At 36.5% G+C, this 27818-nt stretch overlaps 1 protein-coding gene across 3 annotated transcripts in view; it reads left to right on the forward strand.

Annotated features, from left to right (window-relative positions):
* The first annotated feature begins 33 nt into the window (after positions 1-33).
* LOC144972216 (ubiquitin carboxyl-terminal hydrolase 22-like) overlaps positions 34-27818 on the forward strand; it is a 35909-nt gene continuing 8124 nt past the window's right edge. The window contains exons 1-12 of one of the 3 annotated variants that reach the window (XM_078913242.1): positions 34-342; positions 3117-3337; positions 6464-6596; positions 6975-7088; positions 9089-9190; positions 10811-10983; positions 11598-11745; positions 14834-14936; positions 16920-17143; positions 18599-18656; positions 19877-20003; positions 21630-21790. In XM_078913242.1, the coding sequence (XP_078769368.1) occupies positions 3218-3337; positions 6464-6596; positions 6975-7088; positions 9089-9190; positions 10811-10983; positions 11598-11745; positions 14834-14936; positions 16920-17143; positions 18599-18656; positions 19877-20003; positions 21630-21790 (1463 nt within the window). In that variant the 5' untranslated portion in view covers positions 34-342; positions 3117-3217. Of the gene's footprint in view, positions 343-2201; positions 3338-6463; positions 6597-6974; positions 7089-9088; positions 9191-10810; positions 10984-11597; positions 11746-14833; positions 14937-16919; positions 17144-18598; positions 18657-19876; positions 20004-21629; positions 21791-27818 lie in introns of those variants that run through there. The other 2 variants (XM_078913241.1, XM_078913240.1) reach the window with 2 other exon arrangements.

Consider the following 27818-nt stretch of genomic DNA (forward strand, 5'->3'; position numbering starts at 1 on the left):
AAACTATTCGACGCAAAAGTTGAAAAGTTCAATGGGTATCGCTGTTCAATTCATTGAACATGGTTATCTGTCGATTGTTTTCTTGGAATTCTTCAAAATGTATCAATTAAAACGGTTTGTCAGCAATTGGTGTCATTGAGAAGGTTTATTTGTTTCCTTGCAAATATTCCATCATCTTTTTACATAGTTTTGTTTATTCTTTCAAACAATTTGTTAATCATCTTCGTGCAATCTAAGAATCGATCCTTCTATCATCAGAAGTCGACTTGTCCGATCGTCGTTTTCCCCTTGCATCACGGCGACAGTGAAGAAAGAAAAAGTTGCACACTGAGGATTGAGGCTGTGATTATCCCCAGACACCTGTCTGGGGATAATAAAAATTTGTTATCCCCAGACACCTGTCTGGGGATAACAAATTTTTACTATCCCCAGACGCATATTTGAAACGCCGCTCTTTTAAACAATTATCCACATTCCAGAACATGGAATGTTTCCAGATGCACATAGAAATAAGGAAAGTTAATAAAATATCTATAAAAACATAAAATTATCAACATTAAAATCAGTTGTTACTACATATACACAATATGCGTCGACTTCGAAGTGGGTGTCATGGCCGAATGGTTTAGTCGTCTGCCTGGAAGTTTGACCATAATCGACGTTGTGGGTTCGAATCCTGGTAACGTATTTTTTTTTTTAAAAAAATTCCGTCCTCTCTCTCTCTCTCTCTCTCTCTCTCTCTCTCTCTCTCTCTCTCTCTCTCTCTCTCTCTCTCTCTCTTGTTTTTTTCTAGTTTCTAGCAAATATATTCGTCCCCACTCCGATCTCAAATAGTGTCTAAAAAGAATAAATAATTAAAAAGCAAACAAACAGAAATATTCAGAGAGCGACCAAATGGTCAGATAGAGGAGAAAAAAAAAACAATAATTGTTTTAAAAATAAAAACAATAATTGTTTTAAAAAATAAAAACAATTTAAGAAATTCATGCTCAGAAACGGAACATTTACATAAAGGTTTAGCAAAAAAAAAACAAACTCTAAGGTTTAGGTCAAAATATAAAAAAAAAAAAAAGAAAAAGAGAGATTTCCCTCGGAGCAGGGAATAGTGTTAACAATAATAATAATAATAATAATAATAATAATAATAATAATAATAATAATAATAATAATAATAATAATAATAATAATAATAATAATAATAATAATAATAGTAATAGTATGATAATAAGAGTATTAATAATAAAAATAATATTATTATTGATAATAATATAATAATGATTATGATGGTAATAGTAATAATAATAACAAATATTACAATTATTATTATTATTATTATTATTATTATTATTATTATTATTATTATTATTATAATTATTATCATTTGACCAAAACAAAAAAAAAAAACAATAATAGATCTAGAGCAAATTAAATTATAATGAAATAATATTATCGGAGAAATAAAAAATTCAACTGATTAAAAAAAAACTCTTGCTCGGAACTCGGAACAAAAGTGAAAACAATGAAAACCAATTGGGAAGAAAGAAAGAAAAAGTAAAAAAAAAAAAAATGTGTGTGTGTCCGGGGGGGGGGGCGGTCGCAACTGGGTCGAATCTGTGCAGCTAAAAGGAGTAAAATGAAAGGTGGCCTAACCCACTGAGCTGCCTATCCACACCGCTATCGGAATGTTTTAAATTCATATATGAGCTAAACATATTTCCACCATTTTTGCTTCCTTGTTTTGGTAGTTATTTTTATCTCTGATTCGAATAAAAGTATGTTGTTGGATCTAGTTTTGTGGACGTGTGATACTAAATTGTATTGTCTTGTGCGAAGCAGACAGGAAAATAACAGGTGTGGGTTAGTGTCGAGCGGAAGTCTCGATGATACCTCAAGTCATCGGCCACCAACACTCAAAACTTCCCGAACTCGATGACCAAGGAAAAGTCGGGAATTCCCGAGAAGTAGCACTTCAACTGAGCTTTGGATGGCTTTTTTGTATTAAAACTTAAAATACATTAAATAAATTCACTTTGTATAATAATAAAACATTGATACCTATAACCATTTTGATCTATTTACGACGTTTGTGTTTTGTTAGCTGTTTAAAATATGATATAACGTCAATACCCAATACCAATGACTAGGTATTGAATGAAAGCACCGATGACTAGAGCGATGCTCGAGACTTTTTTGAGTCTCGAGACTCAAAAAAGCATCGAGACGCAAAAAAGTCTCGAGCTTCGCTGAAATCATCGCCGACGAGAGAGGGGTGAACAATGCAGATAGTACACATTGTTAGTAACGCGTGCGTCGCTCGCGCAGTATAGTCTCGAGACTCGGGACTCGGGACTCAATACGAGAAGCATCGACGACCGAGATTCTCGAGACGAGAAAAGCATCGAGAACTAAGTCGAGGTCGGTACCTTCTCAGTCGTCGATGACCTGACTTCTCAAAACCTAAAGCATCGTTGACCTTTTGGTGACCCGGATGCCCTCCCCTAGTGTGGGTTTTGGGCTTTGGGGCGAACAACACCATGGCCTAGGAATTCGTCCGCGACATAAAAATTATTCCCGGTCGTCCCCAAAATTGTGGCCAGAATGAGCAAATTATAGAAACAAGAGATGGTCAATAAAGTTAACAGGTAGGTAGGTAATGAAAATTTAAATGGTTGGTGGACTATGAACAGATTTGATGATTAACAACTTTCTTCCTGGTTGAAAATAAAAAGTCGAATTGCCAGTTTGACGTTTTCAGATCAAAGTAACAAAAGAAATTTCATTGATCCATTTGCTTTAAAATATTTTTTTTTAAAAGAGCTGGATTTGACATTTGATCACTATTTACTTTCATCTTGTGTTAAATATCACTTGATATATTAACTGTTTTGGGACACAACCACTAGTATTTTTTCCAGAATATTTGGTATTTTTCACGCCTAGTTTGGCATTTTGCATAAAATCTTTCTGCCCACTTGCTACATGCGTCTGGGGATAGTATCCCCAGACAGGTGTCTGGGGATAACAAAAATTGGTTATCCCCAGACACCTGTCTGGGGATAACGAATTTTTATTATCCCCAGACAGGCGTCTGGGAATAATGACAGCTGAGGATTGAGGCATTGACAATGATTTAAGACCAAATTGCAGCACAATTGTTTTTGTTTGAAGCGGTTGAAGGCGATGCTAGGCAAAGAATCGCAATATATGACGGCTAAAAATGAGTTTTGATGGCTGTCAGCACTTGAAAGCCTACAAAGCAGCTTATGGAACTCAGCCATTCACTGTGATTTATTCACATTTTGTGTCTTGCTCAACAAATAAGTCTGGTAAACAAAAGGTAAAGAGTGAAAAAAATGTATTCCCTTTTCCCCTTAAGGTTTTTGGGAGAGGGGAATACTTATGGGGGTATGTTTGATACATAGTTATGGAATTGTTACTATTTAACATCTGAGAAAAAGCGCGAAAGGTAAGGACGGACAATGCAATCCGCAATGGCAAAATGTATTATTGTGAATGATGTAAATTGTTAGATACCTGGTTCCGACCGAGGGTTTCGCTCTCACATTGAGTGAGCTAATTTAATACAATACAACCCTATTGATCTCGATCATATAAAAGTGCAATTTGAAATAAATCCCAAGACTTAACTCAGCTTTTATATGCATGGTTCACAGTGTGAATCACATATATTTCTTTATAAATAAATTCTATTTTTATAATCTAAATCCAAATTTTCAAGGGTTAAGAGTTTTCCAATGTCTTTAAATTTTAAAAAGAAGAGAGCCAGTTTTCACAGCTTTCATTTGTGTCAGATTATTTTCACTTCAATATTTTGATAGAATATTCGTTTTGGTCATAAATAAATCCATTTGGAATTGAAGTAGAAGACTCGTGATTTTTCTAAATCAACATTTTTAAAAATCGTTATTCCCAGACACATTTGAAATTCCACTCTTTTAAACAATTATCCACATTCCAGAATATGGAATGTTTCCAAATGCACATAGAAATAAGGAAAGTTAATAAAATATCTATAATAACATAACATTAACCAACATTAAATCAGTTGTTACTACATAAGACAATATGCGTCGACTTCGAAGTGGGTGTCATGGCAGAATGGTTTAGTCGTCTGCCCTGGAGGTTTTACCAGAATCGTCGTTGTGGGTTCGAATCCTGGTTCCGCCACTTTATTTATTAATTATTTTTTTTACATTCCGTCTTTTTTTTACAGAAAGTTGCAAGGGATAAATGTCCCATCCATCCTCCCCCCATCTCTTTTTTTTTTTGTGCGAGTCTATTCTTCTCACCTTTTTGTTTGGCCTTTTGTTCCGTTTCTGAGCACGAATTTCTTAAAATTGTTTTTATTTTTTAAAAAATTATTGTTTGTTTTTTTCTCCTCTATCTGACCATTTGGTCGCTCTCTGAATATTTCTGTTTGTTTGCTTTTTAATTATTTATTCTTTTTAGACACGTTTTGAGATCGGAGTGGGGGCGAATATGACAATTTGCTAGAAACTAGAAAGGAACCAAGAGATAGAGAGAGAGAGTTTAAAAAAAAAAAAAGAGGGGGGGGGGAGGATGGATGGGACATTTATCTCTTGCAACGTTCTGTGAAAAGAAGATGGAATTTAAAAAAAAAAAAAAAAAGAAAAGAAAAAGTGGTGGAACCAGGATTTGAATCCACAACGTCGATTCTCGTAAAACTTCCAGGGCAGACGACTAAACCATTCAGCCATGACAACTGATTTAATGTTGGTTAATTTTTTAATGTTTTTATAGATATTTTATTAACTTTCCGTATTTCTATGTGCATTTGGAAACATTCCATATTCTGGAATGTGGATAATTGTTTAAAAGAGCGGAGTTTCAAATATCTGTCTGGGAATAAAGAATTTTTGTTATCCCCAGACAGGTGTCTGGGAATAATGACAGCCTTTTTGAAGGACTGATCCCCAGGGTTAAATTTGCCTCATGTGAAAAACTGCAATATAGCAATGACTATCTTACTGAAATCCTTGGACCTTGATTTGGGTGTCGAAATGATGCGAATTCAAGGCAAAATATGGGACACGGCGATTAGGTGTATGCTATTTTAAAAATTAATTACGACCCTGTTTATCGATGAATATGACTGAAAGTTGGCACACAATTAGAAAAGAGGTCATTTTAGATTATTTAATACGGCAAAACTTGTGCGATTACTAGAAGACCGTTAAAAATAGATTTTTACTCTTTGCAGTAAAATATTTCTAAAACTTCCACGAGGAGAGATTTTGCCGCTAATAAGGTTATATATTCACATTTCTTCTATTTATATTTCAAATTTCATTGGATTATGATAAGTACTTTTGCCGTATTCTCACAAAACATCAACCCAATTTGCATTTCAATGAGTGAAAATATGGAGACGGCCATTTTGCGTGACACGAAAATAATGTTAGCAGGGCAGACTTTCACCCGACCAAATTCGACTTCAAAAGTGGCTAAATAGAAAATCATATGGTTTTCACCACTAAGTCTGGCCCCCTTAATACGAATTAAACTTTAACAAACAGAAAATTAAAAAGACTAGGATAAATGTCACCGACAAAAATGGAAAATTTAATAACAAACAAAATTCTAGATTTGGTCACACACATGGCAGCTGGCAAATCATTCGCGACGTCTGAGGACAAAATCCTCGCACGCTTTTAAGGTATTGTTTCATTGTTATGTCATAGGGACAGTAGATTATCAGATTCTCTCTCTCTCTCTCTCTCTCTCTCTCTCTCTCTCTCTCTCTCTCTCTCTCTCTCTCTCTCTCTCTCTCTCTCTCTCTCTCTCTCTCTAATAATAATAATAAAAATAAATATCAGAAATAACAGAAGCCATGGTCTCACAGGTCTTTTTTGACTGATAATAATTCAGCAGGCATTTTTTGTATCATTTGTATGGGTTGTAGTTGTAGACACAAAATTACACTTCGGAAAAATTCCAAATGATCAATATGTATATTTTAAAACAAAATTATGGTTGACCATAGCCATACAGCTCTAAAACTATACAAGTTAGAATTCTTCTGGTGTCTTCATCATATTTTCTGATAATTTTGCCATAAAATTACCAAGTTTCAATCTCTAATTCCATGTATTTAGCGAGATACAGCCACAAACCAGAATAAAACACAGAAAAAGCGTCCCATATTTTCCATATTCTTTTCTCTTTGTGAGTCATCCAAATAAATGACACCTTTGAAACTGGATAACTTTTTAAATTTATGAATGGATTTTCAAAATTCAAAAAGATTTTTACTCAGTGGAGATAGGGCTTTGATTTAAGAGTAGTGTTTCCTGCAAAAATAGAAAACAAAAATTTTCATAGTCATTGCTACGCAATAGCACTGCCAAAAGCTTTTTTTAGAATTAATACTTTTTATGCATTTGCCTGACCGGGATTCAAACTTAATATTTCTAATCTCCAGGCTTTGCTGTGCAAGTGTTTGAGTTGCAAGGAAGTACGACCACGATTGCATGCATGTTTGTCATGTATCTTTTTCGGATGTTATGACAGACGCCACATTCACAAACATTGTAAGGAAAAGGATCACAACATTGGTAGGTTTTCAATAATGCTGGTGATGGTATGAAGAAAGGCGACCCAAAATTACTATAAAGGGTATATTTGTTTAGGCATCACCACATATGTAGTTCATGGGTAAAAGTTCTGGGGTGCTGATATTTTAGTTTATAATCACCTATCGGCATTTTGACTCTTTCCCTTGTTTTGTTGTTAAGTTATCAAAGTTAAAGATGCGGATTTAGCAAATGGTTTCATACCTGCTTTTCAATGGCTGTTTCCTATCCAGTGGGTAGCCAGCAATTGTTATTGTCTGCTTTATGCTACAAAAACTGGTAAATATTGTATTCATTGTTTTGTTATTATAAATGATCAATCCTTGATTATTTCTACACTTGTGTATTTTTGTCTTCCAGCTCTCGATGTTTCCTATGGCAATGTGTTTTGTTATCAATGTGGAGATTATGTCTACGACTCTGAGTTTGACAAGATTGCAGAATGTCACAATCAACAGACAGCTGTCTCTTTTGGTAAGACGATGATCCATCCATTTCTAAGTCTCATGCCATTGTATATTCAATTCAACCATCTGTGTCTGTGCTTGATGGATGTTAGACCTGTGGGTGGGGAGGTACTTGCTGTCTCTTCTGCCCCCTGTATCATCTGTTTTCCAATTGCTTTCTGTATTCTGTCTTTGTCTTGGAATGAGATTACTTAGTTTTGTCCTGACCCTGGCTGGAGTCCTTGTTGAGAGGGAAACAGTCAAATTTATTGTTATCGTTTTGGTAGTCAAATTTGTTGTTATAGTTTTGGGAGATGATATTTTTTTTCCCTTGTAAATCATCTCTTGTTATTTTTTATTTAAATATATGGTTTGTAAACATTTGAGTGTCATCCTCTTAGTGGGATCTTATGCTAGTGTCTGGGTGAGACTTTTTAGGTGACCTCAAACCACTGATAGTGTGCTCTTGGAATCTACATCTGTTCCCTATTTGAACCATTTCCCCTATGTCTTAATTTTTCCTCAAGTCCTTTTAATTGTACATCTAGATTGTTTTTACTATCCAAGTTTTCTTCCTTTTTACTGGCGCTGACATGACCTACGACAAGAGCCGTAAAACCCTTAAAATCAAAACAAACAAAACAATCCTTGTGGACTCTTCTTATCTCTTCTATCCCCCAATCATTGGATTCCAATTCTATCCTGGAAATGCACTGAAATTATGTGTGTACATTTTGGGGTTATTTTGTCTCTCTTGCAGATTAACCATCTGTGATGTGCTGTTTTTAATTATTTATATTTTATAGATCCTGTGCTTCTGTCTGATTAGGACTTTTGGTTGTTTAAATGCTTAAGTCAGAATGTTCCAGATGACTAACACAATGGCTACAATCCTGGGTGTACCTTAGACAGCAAATGCTGTCAGAGCCGGTATTTCGATGATAATACGAATTGACTGCTGGCATCTTGTGGTGTTGTGGGTACTTCATTTAAATTAGCATCTCTTTCAGACCAATTAGCTTTGCTGGCCTGTCTTAAAGTTAAAGGCAAATGGATCCCCATCAACTTTATCCCCTTATTTCACAATGCAGTAACACCAATCACACATCCAAATTCATCATCCCACATAAACCGACCGACACTAATACAGTTTGTTTTCAGGTACAATCGGCGGTTATGTGGTCTAGTGGTATGACACCACTTTCGGATAGGAAGGTCCTGGGTTGGCAATGGTTGAGTCCTTGGAACAGACTCTTTATTCACATTCTCTCACCGTACTGAGGTGTAAAATGAGTACCTGGTCGTTAACAGCATTGTCTGAGTGGGGAAAAAAAATTGTAATATCACCTATCAGGCATCATGTCTCGTTCTTTATGTTAAATGTTGCTGTTGGTCAGGGACTCATTGTAAAGCGCTTTGAACATGTTTAGTGGATATTGCACTATATAAAGCTCAATGACTCAATACAATCAGGAAATGGAGCAACGAGATGATCGCTATGGCTTTTTAAAACGGTGTCATTTGTCTGACTGTCTTTTGCTAGTCACATTCTCTCATTGACAATGTAAAATTACAGCAACTCCTAATTAGGGGTCATTTTGCAACTCAAATCTTCTCTTGTTCTGTGTTTGGACATATATCTGTATGCAAAAGTGTTACAAGCATTATTCCAAGTGTTACAAGCATTATTACAAGTGTTACAAGCATTTTTTTCCCCATTTTATTAGTTTTTCAAGTGTTTTCTTGTAATTTATGTGTCCACTCTTATCCAAACAAAACAACTGTAATTTTATAACCACCCCATCCAACTTCATATGCCAAGTTTTCATATTTCTGTGCTATAGAGTGAGTGAGTCTGAACGTCTGTCCAATCAGAATATATCTCCATTATGTGTCTGATTCTAACTGGAGACCAAACTGTTTTCACCACAAGAGCTGTAGCAGGGCTTTAATGAGTCACAACCATTTTGAACAACTTTTTTGGTGTCGTGTAAGAACTTAAAATTTTTTTTTTTTTTCAATATTCAGGCCTGAAACGTGGATTTTTCCCTTGGGAACCCAGTGAAGAAGAAATGATATTGTTACGATGCAATCCAAAAAGAAGGAGAGTTACTAAAACCTCTCATATAGGTAAGTGAGGATTTGTGTAAAGTCAAGTTTCTCTCTTCCTATTACCTGTTGCTTGTGTTTCAATAATATTGACATAAAAGTTGTGAAAAAACTTGAAAAATATTGAAATCGTTGTAAAAGAAATCAAAGGCTATAAAAATAACTTACCCCCGGCAGATTGCACATGTATATGGCCTGGTCTGGATGGATGGATAGGTGGATAGAATTAAACATGAAGAAGTATGGAAAAGAACACAGCAGAAACAAGTGGGAGAGGAAACAGGAAGAAGACGATGGAGGTGGATTGGACACATCCTTAGAAAGAATGACTCCACTATAACATAGAAGGTATTGGACTGGAACCCTCAGGGCAGAAGATCAAGGAGAAGGCCACGAGGAACATGGAGAAGAATTAAAGAAGCTGATATAAAGAGAAGTGATAAGACATGGAACAAGATAAAAAAAAAAAGTTAGCTCAGGGTAGAGAGGGATGGAAACTGTTTGTCTGTGGCCTATACCCTGACCCAGGGTGAAAAAGGCAATGATGACGGAACTTGTAGATTTGTTCATGTTCGATTCTAGTTAGATTTCCTCTTTAAATATAAATTCTCGTTGAACCCAGTCCTTGATTTTTAACACTAGATAATTAAAATCTTTAAACTGGATATATGTCAATAAACGGAATATCCAGCATTTTTATCTCTCCCCATATTTCCTTCATCCTGTAGCATACCTCATAGAATATCATGAATTTTTCGTAATTTCACTAATTTTAGACATATATAGCCAATTATGAAAATACGAAATTATATGGAAATTTACGAATTTTTAATTCTAATTCTAAATAATAATAATAATAGTAATAATAATAATAATAATAATAATAATAATAATATAATAATAATAATAATAATAATAATAATAATAATAATAGTTAATAATAATAATAATAATAATAATAATAATATAATAGTAATAATAATAATAACAATAATAATAACAATAATAATAGTGATAACAATAAGAATAATAATAATAACAATAATAATAATAATAATAACAATAATAATAATAATAATAACAATAATAATAATAACAATAATAATGATAAGAAGAAGAATAACTACGACTACTATAATAATCATAATAATAATAATGATGGTGATGATAATAACAATAGTAAAACATTTCTTCAGCACATAAGCATGACGATGTAACGTTGAAGAGATCATCAATGTCAAATTGTGGTTGTTTGTACACAATTTCAGACATTATTAATGTCCTTGTCAAATTACTAAAAATTGACATTAAAATGTCTAACTTTGAAGTTTTCAATTTGGCAGGTCTGCTGTAGGCATACAAGTATGATGCATTGTTAACATGTAAATCACTTTCCGATCCTTTCACTAATGTGTTTATATATATAGATTATGGACATGATGTATTAAACCAAAACAGACATCAATGTGACCGTTGATCAAGTGATATTTATTTATTATGGACATGATGTATTAAACCAAAACAGACATCAATGTGACCGTGGATCAAGTGATATTTATTTATTATGGACATGATGTATTAAACCAAAACAGACATCAAAGTGACCGTGGATCAAGTGATATTTATTTTCTGTTCCACCAGGTTTGCGTGGCTTGATCAATTTAGGCAATACATGCTTTATGAACTGTATCCTCCAATCCCTGGCCCACACTCCCATCCTGAGGGATTACTTCATGGCCGACAAACACACCTGTGTCAAGACAGAAGAGTCGGATCAGTGTCTGGTGTGTGAGATGGCCAGACTCTATCAGGAGGTGAGAGGTCACACCATGGATTTATCTGCTTCGGTTAAGCTCTTTTTATGTCGTATCATTTTTGTTTTGCATTTGTTTCTCTACAGTTCGTTTTATTCATTTTCAGTTGTTTTTGTGTGGAATAGGTAATTATTAGCAGCAGTGGTTATAGTTCAAGTCACCACGTTTCAATTGTTGGATCCCAAATTGAATATTATAGCACATAGCTGTTACCTACTCTGTGTTCATGAATATTATAGCACATAGCTGTTACCTACTCTGTGATCATGAATATTATAGCACATAGCTGTTACCTACTCTGTGTTCATGAATATTATAGCACATAGCTGTTACCTACTCTGTGTTCATGAATATTATAGCACATAGCTGTTACCTACTCTGTGTTCATGAATATTATAGCACATAGCTGTTACCTACTCTGTGATCATGAATATTATAGCACATAGCTGTTACCTACTCTGTGTTCATGAATATTTGTCTTCAGTGTACTTCCTGTGGCATTCCAGTCACCGTTCACTGTTGTCTCTATAGTAATGGTTAGGATTAGTCTGGCAGTCAACTGTGATTGGTGTCGTTTGTCTTATTGTATTCTATTGTTTTACATCTTATTTCAGTTTTACTCAGGCTCCAGAACTCCTTACATCCCATACAAATTGCTTCACCTGGTCTGGACCAATGCCCGACATCTGGCTGGCTACGAACAACAGGATGCTCATGAATTTCTCATTGCTGCTCTTGATGTGTTGCATCGGCATTGTAAAGGTGAGTAAATTTTATCTCAGCAACTTTCAATGGAACAAAATCACTGATAGGAATGTCCAAGGTCTAATCTCCCTTTGCCATCAAAAACAACCTTAGGCCAGCGCTTCATCACCATCAGTACAATCACTATCAATTTAACCTTCACCACATGTACCATTTCTCTGTCACTGTGGTTTGTAGGTCTCTGGACTTAAGGCAGGGACACATCAGCCCTCTTGGGTTGGTTGATCCATTGTCATTTCCAGACTGGACTTAAGGCAGGGACACATCAGCCCTCTTGGGTTGGTTGATCCATTGTCATTTCCAGACTGGACTTAAGGCAGGGACACATCAGCCCTCTTGGGTTGGTTGATTCATTGTCATTTCCAGACTGGACTTAAGACAGGGACACATCAGCCTTCTTGGGTTGGTTGATTCATTGTCATTTCCAGACTGGACTTAACTCTTTGAGCGCTGAGGTTATATTCGCATTTCCGTCACAAAATGGCTGACATCTGATTGAGGCAGCATGAGAATGACAAGCTAAGACAAAGCAACATTTGAATTCGGTGCAAAAGCTTAATTAAAATACCCTCCTAGGGTCAATTGAATGTTCTGATGAAGGAAATGATACCATTGGTTCAATTTATAATAGTTTTGTAGAAAGTAGGATTTGGATTACATCATTAATTTTGCCTTTCAAGACCGGCTGCAATGGTGCTGAAAGAGTTAAGGCAGGGAATTCTTCTTGGGTTGGTCAAACCCTTAAAGAGGGATGCCACTTTTCTGGTTTTAGCCGGAAATCCGTTTTTTTTTACCACCAGCCGGTTTTAATCCGGAACCTCCGGTTTTTGTCCGTCGTCACTATTCAAAAAAAGAATTTTTTTTTTTAAAGAAGAAGAAAAAAATCGCGGTAGTTTATCTCCGCCCATCCCCATCACTGAATTTGCCGTGTCAAACATTTCCCTCAAAACCACAAAATCACCATTATGTCTTATGTCATATTTGACACCTGTGCAATAGTCTCGTGAAATTTAGTGACTGTCCCGTTTTTATGACGTCGGGCCAGACTGAATGGCACCAGATGTCACAATTGACACAGACGACCAGTGGTGTTCTTTGATTAGCTAGTAGTTGATGGTTTGGTTGAAGGGGAAGGGGAGGGACAAATCTCTCTCTCTCTCTCTCTCTCTCTCTCTCTCTCTCTCTCTCTCTCTCTCTCTCTCTCTCTCTCTCTCTCTCTCTCTCTCTCTCTCTCTATTCCTCTTTCCCCTTGCCTTTCTTTCCATTTCTCTTTTCTTCTTATTTTTTTTTTTTTGATAAAGAATTCCTAAGATCAATTCTCTTTCGCAACCATCCATTAAATCATCTGGTCATACAGAGATAATACATTAGCCTAGAATAAAGCAATGGGGATTGGCTTAGTTTATTCTTCTGTCTTTTTACCTTTTGACTATGGCTTTTGTGAGAACCTGGGTTGTATTTATAAGCTGAATAACCACTAGGTTTCGGTAAAAAATAAAAGATATTGTAGCCTGCTTTATAAAGTAAAAATCAAAACAAAACTACACTTTCTGGCCTTTTATTTGAATAACATTGTAGGCCTTTAACATGTGGAAAGGACAATTCATTAAATGTTTACAAAAGTAAATTTATGTTTAATGATAAGAATGGATTTATACTAGTAATAGTAATAGTAATATATTACATAATACCAATACAAAACTATGTTCCTGTTATTTTTACACTTTGCTTGCGTTTGACCGATAGACGGAGACATTTTCCTCCTTTTTGACAAATTGCTATTATTATCACTGAATGAAAAACACTCACCAAAACCACTACATCATCTCTACCACCACTACTATTACAACCACCACCACATCATCATCCCTACCAACACAACTACTGCAAATAACACCACATCATCCCTACCACCAGAACTACTACAATTACCACCACATCATCATTCCTACCACAACTATTACAACCACTACCACATAATTATCTCTAAAAGACCACCACTACTACAACCACCACCACATCATCATCCCTACCACCACTACTACTACAACCACCATCACATCATCATCTCTAAGACCACTACTACTACTACTACTACTACTACTACTACTACTACTACTACTACTACTACTACTACTACTACTACTACTACTACTACTACTACTACTACTACTACTACTACTACTACTACTACTACTACTACTACTACTACTACTACTACTACTACTACTACTACTACTACTACTACTACTACTACTACTACTACTACTACAATCACCACCACATCATTATCCCCACCACCACTACCACATCATCCCTACCACCACTACTACTACTACAACTACCACTACATCATCATTCCTACCACAGCTACTACAACCACCACCACATCATCATCCCTACTACAACCACCAAATGTAATTACACTTTTAACTTTTGAAATTCTCCAAGTCGTGTCAGGAATTGCTGCGAGACAAATTTGGGATCGCATCTCAGTGAATTTGAGTGAAGTTCAAATTTATAGGTTATGGTTGCATGGGTGGGTCATGATCTTCACAATGAAAAATTTTCTCCTTTTATGTGACCAGTCATTCTCACCCCTGATAGCTATATAATTTGTCTGTATTTTGTTTTCAGCACCTTATTTTATCAATTTGAAAACTGTTAACTCTCCTTTCTTTTGTGTGTTATTTGCTCTCAATTGCAATAATAAGTACTGAAACAATATTCCAAATTTGATATTTTTCAAATCCCTACAAAGCCCTTACCGTTGATTTGTATCTCGTCCGCGGGGTCGCGCAAGATTTCAGGCTTTTTAAAATTTGCCTGGTGGCATCCCTCCTTAAAGACAAAAACAAACAAAACAAGATAGTTGAATACAGCGACAGAATGTGGATAAAGAGCCATTTCCAGGGACTCAATTTTACACTGACTGATCAGAGTACGACCCAGACCAGGGACCACCGGTCTAAAGGAGAGTGTGTCATACCACTAGATGACAAAGCTGTAGCTGGCAGTTAATCTTTCAAACAAAGTGATTTTTGTTTCCAATGTTAATCCATGGTGTTGTTCCTTCCTTTGCCAGAGATGAATGGTGTCAGTGGCAGCAACCCCCACCATTGTAACTGTATCATTGACAGGATCTTTACTGGAGGTTTGCAGTCTGACGTCACCTGTAAACGGTGCAAGTAAGGATGGCCACATCTATTCTGTTATTATCATTAATTTTTATTGTTGTTATAATTATTATCATCATCATCATCATTGTTAAATGAAATGTTTGATGAGAAACAGTGAGTAGATGTGTTGAGGGGTATTTCGATATGACAGCTTTACATTTGAAACTAAGGGATTTTTTTTTCTCTCCTAGACATTTGAGTTGTAAGTCCCATGTAGTCAGTGCAGATGGACTTTCAAATGTAGGAAAATTGTATAGAAAGGCTTTCAGCTATAGTTGTGTAGTATTTTGGTTGTGATTGATTTCCTTTATGCTTTTTAAATTGCTCACTTCAATTGGCAGTTTTGTCCAACTATTTGTGTAAAATCTACAAAAAGTCTGTTTTGTCCAACTATTTGTGTAAAATCTACAGAAAGTCTGTTTTGTCCAACTATTTGTGTAAAATCTACAAAAAGTCTGTTTTGTCCAACTATTTGTGTATAATCTACAAAAAGTCTGTTTTGTCCAACTATTTGTGTAAAATCTACAAAAAGTCTGTTTTGTCCAACTATTTGTGTAAAATCTACAAAAAGTCTGTTTTGTCCAACTATTTGTGTAAAATCTACAAAAAGTCTGTTTTGTCCAACTATTTGTGTAAAATCTACAAAAAGTCTGTCTTGTCCAACTATTTGTGTAAAATCTACAAAAAGTCTGTTTTGTCCAACTATTTGTGTTTAATCTACAAAAAGTCTGTCTTGTCCAACTATTTGTGTAAAATCTACAAAAAGTCTGTTTTGTCCAACTGTTTGTGTAAAATCTACAAAAAGTCTGTCTTGTCCAACTATTTGTGTAAAATCTACAAAAAGTCTGTTTTGTCCAACTATTTGTGTAAAATCTACAAAAAGTCTGTTTTGTCCAACTATTTGTGTAAAATCTACAAAAAGTCTGTTTTGTCCAACTATTTGTGTATAATCTACAAAACGTCTGTTTTGTCCAACTATTTGTGTATAATCTACAAAAAGTCTGTTTTGTCCAACTATTGTGTAAAATCTACAAAAAGTCTGTTTTGTCCAACCATTTGTGTAAAATCTACAAAAAGTCTGTTTTGTCCAACTATTTGTGTAAAATCTACAAAAAGTCTGTTTTGTCCAACTATTTGTGTAAAATCTACAAAAAGTCTGTCTTGTCCAACTATTTGTGTAAAATCTACAAAAAGTCTGTCTTGTCCAACTATTTGTGTAAAATCTACAAAAAGTCTGTTTTGATGAGGAGTGATGGATTATTGTAATGTAGAAGGAATGAAATGTACGTCACTCATTGTTATTGTTTTTAGCCAGCCATCAATCAGACTATAAACATTCAAGGTTACACACAGTTTTATGTGTTAGTGCGTTAAATCTGGTTGGTGGATGTTATGAGTTTTTTGGCTAATCGCATAGCATAAATAGGTGAATAAGTCTGACCCAATGAAATGGCATTCCATTCCTTCAAGTTTTGACATTAATCGTTAAATTTGCTACGGCATCGAAGACTGCCTGTGGTGTGTTTATAAATAGTAAAAATTGTACATTCTGGTCTGAGACAGATTATATATTTTACAAAATTTGATGTTTCCTGCATTAGATCTGTTCCAAATATTTTGACTTTTAAATCAATCATCTTTGATCTTCTCCTATTAACTGATCCCAAACCAATTAAGGCTTCCAACCGTTTTCTGAAAGGTCATTTTCTCATGTTGCACCTTCTGTCTGGAACTCTTTTCCAATGTCTCTAAGATCATGCAATAGGGAGACTACTTTTAAGACCTGTTTTATTAGAAAATATTTGATAGATTAAAATCAGTTTCTGTTCAATATTTTTTTTCTCTCTTTGTATGATGTTTTTGTTTAGTATGAAATTGTAGCATTAATTATTGTATTGAAAAGGTACTATAGCTGTCCATATATGACATATGCCGGTATAAATGATTGATATAAATATTATCATGATTATTATTGTCTCTTTGTCTCACCAGTAATGTGTCCACCACCATTGACCCAATCTGGGATATTTCCTTAGACCTGGGACCTGGTTCCATCCACACCTCCCTCCTCTCATCCTCCTCCATGTCCACATCATCAACGTCCAGCAGCTCCATCCCTCCTTCATCAACATCAAACACAAGCAGCCTGACATCGTCCACTACCTCAGTCTCTCCGTCTTTTGGTGTCTCTGAGTTCAGACACTCTCCGACTCCAAGTAAGTGTCTGGTGTGTTTTTGTTCAATAGACTGATGAAACAGTCCGACTTGCCACTGATACACGTTTGGTGGGTAACTACAGATTTTATGGGGGTCAAAGTTCAAAGGAATAAGTCCAGTAAGTGTCTGGTGTGTTTTTGACTTGCCACTGATACATGTTTAGTACACGAAAGCTACTAGAGCTGTAATGATTATCCACTCTTTATTCATTATCCACGGATAAAACATGGACACGTGCTCAAACAGACCCATTCAACCAAAACTCATTTATATTTGTGCATTGAATAAATCATCATCATCATCATGAATGAATGATTGAATCACTGATCCAATGATCTATCATCTGAGTCGGGTTGCGTTGTCATGTGCTGGTGTAGGCCTAGACGGTGTTGGCAACAATGATGTGGTTTTGGCCGAGTCATCAAAGGGTTATCTTGCTGCATGTAGCTGCCAATTGTAGTATTTTGAAAAATAAAAATTAGATTTAACATTTTAATGACCATTATTCGATAGCATTTCCATAGGTGTGTGTTATTTTGAAGAATTTCAAGTTGGAATTCGTCCAACTCACTCTCACTAGTGTATTATTATTATTATTATTATTATTATTATTATTATTATTATTATTATTATTATTATTATCTCAATCAGCAGTCGATGCTTCCAACCGTTACTATATCCAATTACTAGATTATCGACGATTATCCGTTTATCCAGGGAATATTTGATAATTACTCATTCATCGTGGGTTAGTAAATGTACGGATAAGATCCAAATCGAGAACCTACAGATTTATTAGGGGTCAAAGTTCAAAGGAATAAGTCCAAGAAGTGGCATTTGGGCCGATTCAGGTTTTTTCCTCCAGGTTTTTGGAGGCAAATTGTTAAAACAGTCAGGCAAATCTTTCAACTCATCTTTATTGGTTAGCAATTGGATTCAATAGTCTGGTTATGATCAATTATAGAAATAACCATCGGAAAGCTTGCACTTAGCTATGATACACATTTTGGTCTTCAAGTTTGGATTTTGTTCACAGAATTTACACATTTATGTTTGTTGTCTTTGGTAGGTCAGAGGTAGATGCTAAGAGAATGGGTTTGTTTGTTGTTTTTTTTACAGGACTTGTACAAACTTATTATAAGTTTGAGTAGGTTGTAGTAGTAGTTGATACCTGTTAGGCGATATTACAATTTTTTCGGGCAGAGACAACGCTGTTAACGGCCAGGTATTCATTTTACACCTGAGTACGGTAAAAGAATATGAGTCAAGAGCCTTTTCCAAGGACTCAACTGGGTGCTGAGTGAGGCTCAAACCCAGGACCTCCCGATCCGAAAGCGAGTGTCATACCACAAGACCACATAGCTGCACATGTATCACAATCTACAGAGAGTAGATTTTGTGTGATTTGGTTGGTGTTGAAAATTAACTACTTTCTGCCATTCCATCATCCTCAGGTTTTACCAACAGTCCAGGTAACTATGAACCAACCTCATTGGTGGAGTGTCTCAAAAGGTATTCATCCTTGTTGTGTAGAATTATGTTCTTAGCTTTAAATCTGGCTTATATATTATAAGGTCGCACATATACATTTTCTTGTAGCCAAATTGGCCACATACAGATTTTCTTGTAGCCAAATTGGCCACATACACATTTTCTTGTAGCCAAATTGGCCACATACAGATTTTCTTGTAGCCAAATTGGCCACATACACATTTTCTTGTAGCCAAATTGGCCACATATACATTTTCTTGTAGCCAAATTGGCCACATATACATTTTCTTGTAGCCAAATTGGCCACATATACATTTTCTTGTAGCCAAATTGGCCACATACAGATTTTCTTGTAGCCAAATTGGCCACATACAGATTTTCTTGTAGCCAAATTGGCCACATACAGATTTTCTTGTAGCCAAATTGGCCACATAAAGATTTTCTTGTAGCCAAATTGGCCACATACACAATTTCTTGTAGCCAAAATTGGCCACATACAGATTTTCTTGTAGCCAAAATTGGCCACATACACAATTTCTTGTAGCCAAAATTGGCCACAGATAGATTATTTTCTCCATATGCAAAATTTTAGAAGACAACGGATAAAAACCTGCATTTGTTTGTAAGGGACTGGAAAGACAATCCATTTGAATTGCAGCACATGAGCTGTAAAGCTTTATTAAATGACATGTCATTCCAGTGACACTTGGAGTCGGGCATTTTGGCCTGATACAGATAACTTGTCTTGAAATTCTAATTTTACACTAAAGATGTTCCTTGTGTTATGCTATTAAGAAAGCCATTTTGAAAAAACAAACAGAGCATTTATATAGAGCAATATCCACTAAACATGCTCAAAGCGCTTTACAAGGGGTCCCTAGCCAACAGCAAGGTTTAAGAGGTAGGCTGAAACATGAAGCCTGTTATGCAATATTACAATTTTTAGGACAGAGACGTTGCTGTTAACGGTCAGGTACTCATTATACTACTGAGTACAGTGAGAGAATGTGAGTAAAGAGATTTTTCCAATTAATCAACTATGCACTGCACAAAACGGGACTCGAACCTTGGACCTTTCACTAGACCCCATAGCTGCACACCTGATAAGTTTTACACACACAGGACATTCAATTCATGAAATTCAGTTCATCTTGTTGTCTTGATTTACAATATTATTTTCTCATCATTTTGTCTTTTTCTATGTATGTGGATACAATGAGGTTGTTTTTTTAACCTCTCAGGTTCACCAAGACTGAACACCTGGGCAACTCAGCTAAAATCAAATGTAGTAAATGTCACAGTTACCAAGAGTCCACCAAACAGTTGACCATGAAAAAGCTTCCAATTGTAGCCTGCTTTCACCTCAAGGTAATCACACACACACATGACCAAGCCTATACTCCAGGCTGTAAGGCCAGGTATTCTAATTCGGACACTCTACTGGAATTACTGTCTGTTTTAATGCTTAAACTTAATAATAATTGGGACATAGAGCAGGGTTCCGATTTAACACAGCCAGAAATAGATATGTGATAAATTTAAGCTGGAAGATGGGTAGAGCTTCTCCTTTTCCGTTCTTTTTAACGTTTTAATTCATAAAGAAACTGGTTTTGTCACATCAGAGGTGTCAATAGATATTGTTGACAATGTCAAATATCTTGGAGCATTCTTAGATTCGGAACTGTCGACAGGCCATCAAATTAAGACAATGATCCAATCATTGATGTGTCCATTGAAAAAAATTGGATCTATTCAACAGTTCTTTTCTGAGGATGTTACCAAGAAACTTGTTTCTTTTTTATTTTCAAAGCTGGATTACTGTAATGCTCTGTTGTAATACAGCATTGTATGTCACTAGATGGATAGTCTCTCTGTGCAGCATTGTATGTCACTGGATGGATAGTCTCTCTGTGCAGCATTGTATGATGTCACTGGATGGATAGTCTCTCTGTGTAGCATTGTATGATGCCACTGGATGGATAGTCTCTCTGTGCAGCATTGTATGTCACTAGATGGATAGTCTCTCTGTGCAGCATTGTATGATGTCACTGGATGGATAGTCTCTCTGTGCAGCATTGTATGTCACTAGATGGATAGTCTCTCTGTGCAGCATTGTATGATGTCACTAGATGGATAGTCTCTCTGTGCAGCATTGTATGTCACTAGATGGATAGTCTCTGTGCAGCATTGTATGATGTCACTGGATGGATAGTCTCTCTGTGCAGCATTGTATGATGTCACTAGATAGATAGTCTCTCTGTGCAGCATTGTATGTCACTAGATGGATAGTCTCTCTGTGCAGCATTGTATGATGTCACTGGATGGATAGTCTCTCTGTGCAGCATTGTATGTCACTAGATGGATAGTCTCTCTGTGCAGCATTGTATGATGTCACTGGATGGATAGTCTCTCTGTGCAGCATTGTATGATGTCACTGGATGGATAGTCTCTCTGTGTAGCATTGTATGTCACTAGATGGATTGTCTCTCTGTGCAGCATTGTATGTCACTAGATGGATAGTCTCTCTGTGCAGCATTGTATGTCACTGGATGGATAGTCTCTCTGTGCAGCATTGTATGATGTCACTAGATGGATAGTCTCTCTGTGCAGCATTGTATGATGTCACTGGATGGATAGTCTCTCTGTGCAGCATTGTATGATGTCACTGGATAGATAGTCTCTCTGTGCAGCATTGTATGATGTCACTGGATGGATAGTCTCTCTGTGCAGCATTGTATGATGTCACTGGATAGATAGTTTCTCTGTGCAGCATTGTATGATATCACCATATCATTCTAAGTCAACACGAATCATCCGTGTTATCCAAGTGAGCAAATTGGGTTACTAATCTTGCCCAATGAAAAAACTGAATTGCATGAAGTTGGGCACGAAGTGGTGCAATGCCAAACTGTTGCCACACTTCCTTTTCAACCCCCCCCCCCCCCCTAAATATTTTTAATATTGGTATTTTTTTGGTCCTTGTTTCTCCTCCAGAGATTTGAGCACTCGACAGGATACCACAAAAAGATTTCCACCTTCGTGTCGTTTCCAGAGGAGCTGGACATGACTCCATTCATGTCTTCATCACGAAACAACAACAATGGCTACAGTCACCAGATTGTACAGACCTCTGCCAAACTAGCCTGTGATAATAAGTAAGGATTTTGTGTTGGCTTTTTAGTTTGTGTGTTGTTGTTGTAATCTTTACCGCATGTATGAGATGTCAGAGTGGAAGCAGACCAGCCTATTGAGATGCCAGTCATGTGATCTGCACTGAAGGATGAGTAGTAATCTTTCAAAGCCATAAAGTCTAGTGAGTCAGAGCTTGTCCCAGATTCTGTAGCTTGTCACCCTTTCATTAGAATTCTAGTCTATTGCAAAGTGTTTCTCGTGTCCTTTTAAATCTAGAATTTTTTGGCTATCCAATTATCTTTTTACTGGCGCTGAAATGACCAAATGTGTGGTAAGTACTGTAAAACCCTTGACCAAATGTGTGGTAAGTACTGTAAAACCCTTGACCAAATGTGTGGTAAGTACTGTAAAACCCTTGACCAAATGTGTGGTAAGTACTGTAAAACCCTTGACCAAATGTGTGGTAAGTACTGTAAAACCCTTGACCAAATGTGTGGTAAGTACTGTAAAAACCCTTGACCAAATGTGTGGTAAGTACTGTAAAACCCTTGACCAAATGTGTGGTAAGTACTGTAAAACCCTTGACCAAATGTGTGGTAAGTACTGTAAAACCCTTGACCAAATGTGTGGTAAGTACTGTAAAACCCTTGACCAAATGTGTGGTAAGTACTGTAAAACCCTTGACCAAATGTGTGGTAAGTACTGTAAAACCCTTGACCAAATGTGTGGTAAGTACTGTAAAACCCTTGACCAAATGTGTGGTAAGTACTGTAAAACCCTTGACCAAATGTGTGGTAAGTACTGTAAAACCCTTGACCAAATGTGGTGTAAGTACTGAGTAAAAACCCTTGACCAAATGTGTGGTAAGTACTGTAAAACCCTTGACCAAATGTGTGGTAAGTACTGTAAAACCCTTGACCAAATGTGTGGTAAGTACTGTAAAACCCTTGACCAAATGTGTGGTAAGTACTGTAAAACCCTTGACCAAATGTGTGGTAAGTACTGTAAAACCCTTGACCAAATGTGTGGTAAGTACTGTAAAAACCCTTGACCAAATGTGTGGTAAGTACTGTAAAACCCTTGACCAAATGTGTGGTAAGTACTGTAAAACCCTTGACCAAATGTGTGGTAAGTACTGTAAAACCCTTGACCAAATGTGTGGTAAGCTGTAAAACCCTTGACCAAATGTGTGGTAAGTACTGTAAAACCCTTGACCAAATGTGTGGTAAGTACTGTAAAACCCTTGACCAAATGTGTGGTAAGTACTGTAAAACCCTTGACCAAATGTGTGGTAAGTACTGTAAAACCCTTGACCAAATGTGTGGTAAGTACTGTAAAACCCTTGACCAAATGTGTGGTAAGTACTGTAAAACCCTTGACCAAATGTGTGGTAAGTACTGTAAAACCCTTGACCAAATGTGTGGTAAGTACTGTAAAACCCTTGACCAAATGTGTGGTAAGTACTGTAAAACCCTTGACCAAATGTGTGGTAAGTACTGTAAAACCCTTGACCAAATGTGTGGTAAGTACTGTAAAACCCTTGACCAAATGTGTGGTAAGCTGTAAAACCCTTGACCAAATGTGTAGTATGTAACCCTGACCAAATGTGTATACTGTAAAACCCGATTTCCCTTGACCAAATGTGTGGTAAGTACGTAAAACCCTTGACCAAATGTGTGGTAAGTACTGTAAAACCCTTGACCAAATGTGTGGTAAGTACTGTAAAACCCTTGACCAAATGTGTGGTAAGTACTGTAAAACCCTTGACCAAATGTGTGGTAAGTACTGTAAAACCCTTGACCAAATGTGTGGTAAGTACTGTAAAACCCTTGACCAAATGTGTGGTAAGTACTGTAAAACCCTTGACCAAATGTGTGGTAAGTACTGTAAAACCCTTGACCAAATGTGTGGTAAGTACTGTAAAACCCTTGACCAAATGTGTGGTAAGTACTGTAAAACCCTTGACCAAATGTGTGGTAAGTACTGTAAAACCCTTGACCAAATGTGTGGTAAGTACTGTAAAACCCTTGACCAAATGTGTGGTAAGTACTGTAAAGAATAAGTACTAAACCCTTGACCAAATGTGTGTAAGTACTGTAAAACCCTTGACCAAATGTGTGGTAAGTACTGTAAAACCCTTGACCAAATGTGTGGTAAGTACTGTAAAACCCTTGACCAAATGTGTGGTAAGTACTGTAAAACCCTTGACCAAATGTGTGGTAAGTACTGTAAAACCCTTGACCAAATGTGTGGTAAGTACTGTAAAACCCTTGACCAAATGTGTGGTAAGTACTGTAAAACCCTTGACCAAATGTGTGGTAAGTACTGTAAAACCCTTGACCAAATGTGTGGTAAGTACTGTAAAACCCTTGACCAAATGTGTGGTAAGTACTGTAAAACCCTTGACCAAATGTGTGGTAAGTACTGTAAAACCCTTGACCAAATGTGTGGTAAGTACTGTAAAACCCTTGACCAAATGTGTGGTAAGTACTGTAAAACCCTTGACCAAATGTGTGGTAAGTACTGTAAAACCCTTGACCAAATGTGTGGTAAGTACTGTAAAACCCTTGACCAAATGTGTGGTAAGTACTGTAAAACCCTTGACCAAATGTGTGGTAAGTACTGTAAAACCCTTGACCAAATGTGTGGTAAGTACTGTAAAACCCTTGACCAAATGTGTGGTAAGTACTGTAAAACCCTTGACCAAATGTGTGGTAAGTACTGTAAAACCCTTGACCAAATGTGTGGTAAGTACTGTAAAACCCTTGACCAAATGTGTGTAAGTACTGTAAAACCCTTGACCAAATGTGTGGTAAGTACTGTAAAACCCTTGACCAAATGTGTGGTAAGTACTGTAAAACCCTTGACCAAATGTGTGGTAAGTACTGTAAAACCCTTGACCAAATGTGTGGTAAGTACTGTAAAACCCTTGACCAAATGTGTGGTAAGTGACTGTAAAACCCTTGACCAAATGTGTGGTAAGTACTGTAAAACCCTTGACCAAATGTGTGGTAAGTACTGTAAAACCCTTGACCAAATGTGTGGTAAGTACTGTAAAACCCTTGACCAAATGTGTGGTAAGTACTGTAAAACCCTTGACCAAATGTGTGGTAAGTACTGTAAAACCCTTGACCAAATGTGTGGTAAGTACTGTAAAACCCTTGACCAAATGTGTGGTAAGTACTGTAAAACCCTTGACCAAATGTGTGGTAAGTACTGTAAAACCCTTGACCAAATGTGTGGTAAGTACTGTAAAACCCTTGACCAAATGTGTGGTAAGTACTGTAAAACCCTTGACCAAATGTGTGGTAAGTACTGTAAAACCCTTGACCAAATGTGTGGTAAGTACTGTAAAACCCTTGACCAAATGTGTGGTAAGTACTGTAAAACCCTTGACCAAATGTGTGGTAAGTACTGTAAAACCCTTGACCAAATGTGTGGTAAGTACTGTAAAACCCTTGACCAAATGTGTGGTAAGTACTGTAAAACCCTTGACCAAATGTGTGGTAAGTACTGTAAAACCCTTGACCAAATGTGTGGTAAGTACTGTAAAACCCTTGACCAAATGTGTGGTAATACTGTAAACCCTTGACCAAATGTGTGGTAAGTACTGTAAAACCCTTGACCAAATGTGTGGTAAGTACTGTAAACCCTTGACAAATGTGTGGTAAGTACTGTAAAACCTTGACCAATTGTGGTAATACTGAAACCCTGACCAAATGTGTGGTAAGTACTGTAAAACCCTTGACCAAATGTGTGGTAAGTACTGTAAAACCCTTGACCAAATGTGTGGTAAGTACTGTAAAAACCCTTGACCAAATGTGTGGTAAGTACTGTAAAACCCTTGACCAAATGTGTGGTAAGTACTGTAAAACCCTTGACCAAATGTGTGGTAGTAGTAAAACCCTGCCAATTGTGTAAGTACTGTAAAACCCTTGACCAAATGTGTGGTAAGTACTGTAAAACCCTTGACCAAATGTGTGGTAAGTACTGTAAAACCCTTGACCAAATGTGTGGTAAGTACTGTAAAACCCTTGACCAAATGTGTGGTAAGTACTGTAAAACCCTTGACCAAATGTGTGGTAAGTACTGTAAAACCCTTGACCAAATGTGTGGTAAGTACTGTAAAACCCTTGACCAAATGTGTGGTAAGTACTGTAAAACCCTTGACCAAATGTGTGGTAAGTACTGTAAAACCCTTGACCAAATGTGTGGTAAGTACTGTAAAACCCTTGACCAAATGTGTGGTAAGTACTGTAAAACCCTTGACCAAATGTGTGGTAAGTACTGTAAAACCCTTGACCAAATGTGTGGTAAGTACTGTAAAACCCTTGACCAAATGTGTGTAAGTACTGTAAAACCCTTGACCAAATGTGTGGTAAGTACTGTAAAAACCCTTGACCAAATGTGTGGTAAGTACTGTAAAACCCTTGACCAAATGTGTGGTAAGTACTGTAAAAACCCTTGACCAATGTGTGGTAAGTACTGTAAAACCCTTGACCAAATGTGTGGTAAGTACTGTAAAACCCTTGACCAAATGTGTGGTAAGTACTGTAAAACCCTTGACCAAATGTGTGGTAAGTACTGTAAAACCCTGACCAAATGTGTGGTAAGTACTGTAAAACCCTTGACCAATGTGTGTAAGTACTGTAAAACCCTTGACCAAATGTGTGGTAAGTACTGTAAAACCTTGACCAAATGTGTGGTAAGTACTGTAAAACCCTTGACCAAATGTGTGGTAAGTACTGTAAAACCCTTGACCAAATGTGTGTAAATACTGTAAAACCCTTGACCAATGTGTGTAAGTATGTAAACCCTTGACCAAATGTGTGGTAAGTACTGTAAAACCTGACCAATGTGTGGTAATACTGTAAAACCTGACCAATGGTGTAAGTACTGTAAACTTGACAATTTGGTAATACTGTAAAAACCTGACCAAATGTATGGTAAGTACTGTAAACCTTGACCAATTGTGTAAGAACTGAAAACCTGACCAATTAAGTACGTAAAACTTGCCAATGGTAAGGAAGTCTGTAAAACCCTGACCAAAGTGGGTAAGCGTAAAACCCTGTCCAAATGTGTGGTAAGTATTGTAAAACACTGACCAAATGTGTAAGTACTGAAAACCCTGACAATGTGTGGTAAGACTGTAAAACCTGACCAAACTGTGGTAAAACAAACCTCATGTAAGTTGTAAACCTGACCAAATGTGTGGTAACTTGTAAAACACACTGTCAAAACTAAAACGTTACCAATGTGTGGTAAGCTTGTAAAACCTGACAATGAAAACGTAAAACCGTTACAAATGTGTGGTAAGCTTGTAAAACTGACCAATGTGTGTAAGCGTAAAACCCTGACAACACAAGTAATGTGTGGTTTAAACTTGTAAAACAACTGACAACAAAGTAATGTGTGGTAAGTGTAAAACTGTAAAACCATGACAATGTGTGGTAAACTGTAAAAACCCAACACAAGTAAATGTGTGGTAAGCTATGTAAACAACACAAACCATAATGTGTAGTTGTAACTACTGTAAAACCCATGAACAATGTGTGGTAAGCTTTGTAAAACCTGACAACACAAAGTAACATGTTGTAAACCTTGAACCAAACTGAAAACAAAACCAGTAACATGTGTGGTAAGCTTTGTAAAACACTGACAAAACACAAAGTAACTACTGTGTGGTAAGCTTTGTAAAACAAACTGACAAAACACAAGTAACATGTGTGGTAAGCTTTGTAAAACAACTGACAAAACACAAGTAACATGTGTGGTAAGCTTTGTAAAACAACTGACAAAACAGTACGTTAACTGTAAAACCTGTATGGTAAGCTTGTAAAACAACTGACAAAACAACAAACGTAACATGTGTGGTAAGCTTTGTAAAACAACTGACAAAACACAAAGTAACATGTGTGGTAAGCTTTGTAAAAACAACTGACAAAACACAAAGTAACATGTGTGGTAAGCTTTGTAAAACCACTGACAAAACACAAACGTAACATGTGTGGTAAGCTTTGTAAAACAACTGACAAAACACAAAGTAACATG

This window comes from Berghia stephanieae, chromosome 5, assembly GCF_034508935.2.
Source record: "Berghia stephanieae isolate SIO BIC M18660-M18661 chromosome 5, UCSD_Bste_1.3, whole genome shotgun sequence".
In the NCBI taxonomy this organism is placed as follows: Eukaryota; Metazoa; Mollusca; class Gastropoda; order Nudibranchia; family Aeolidiidae; genus Berghia; species Berghia stephanieae.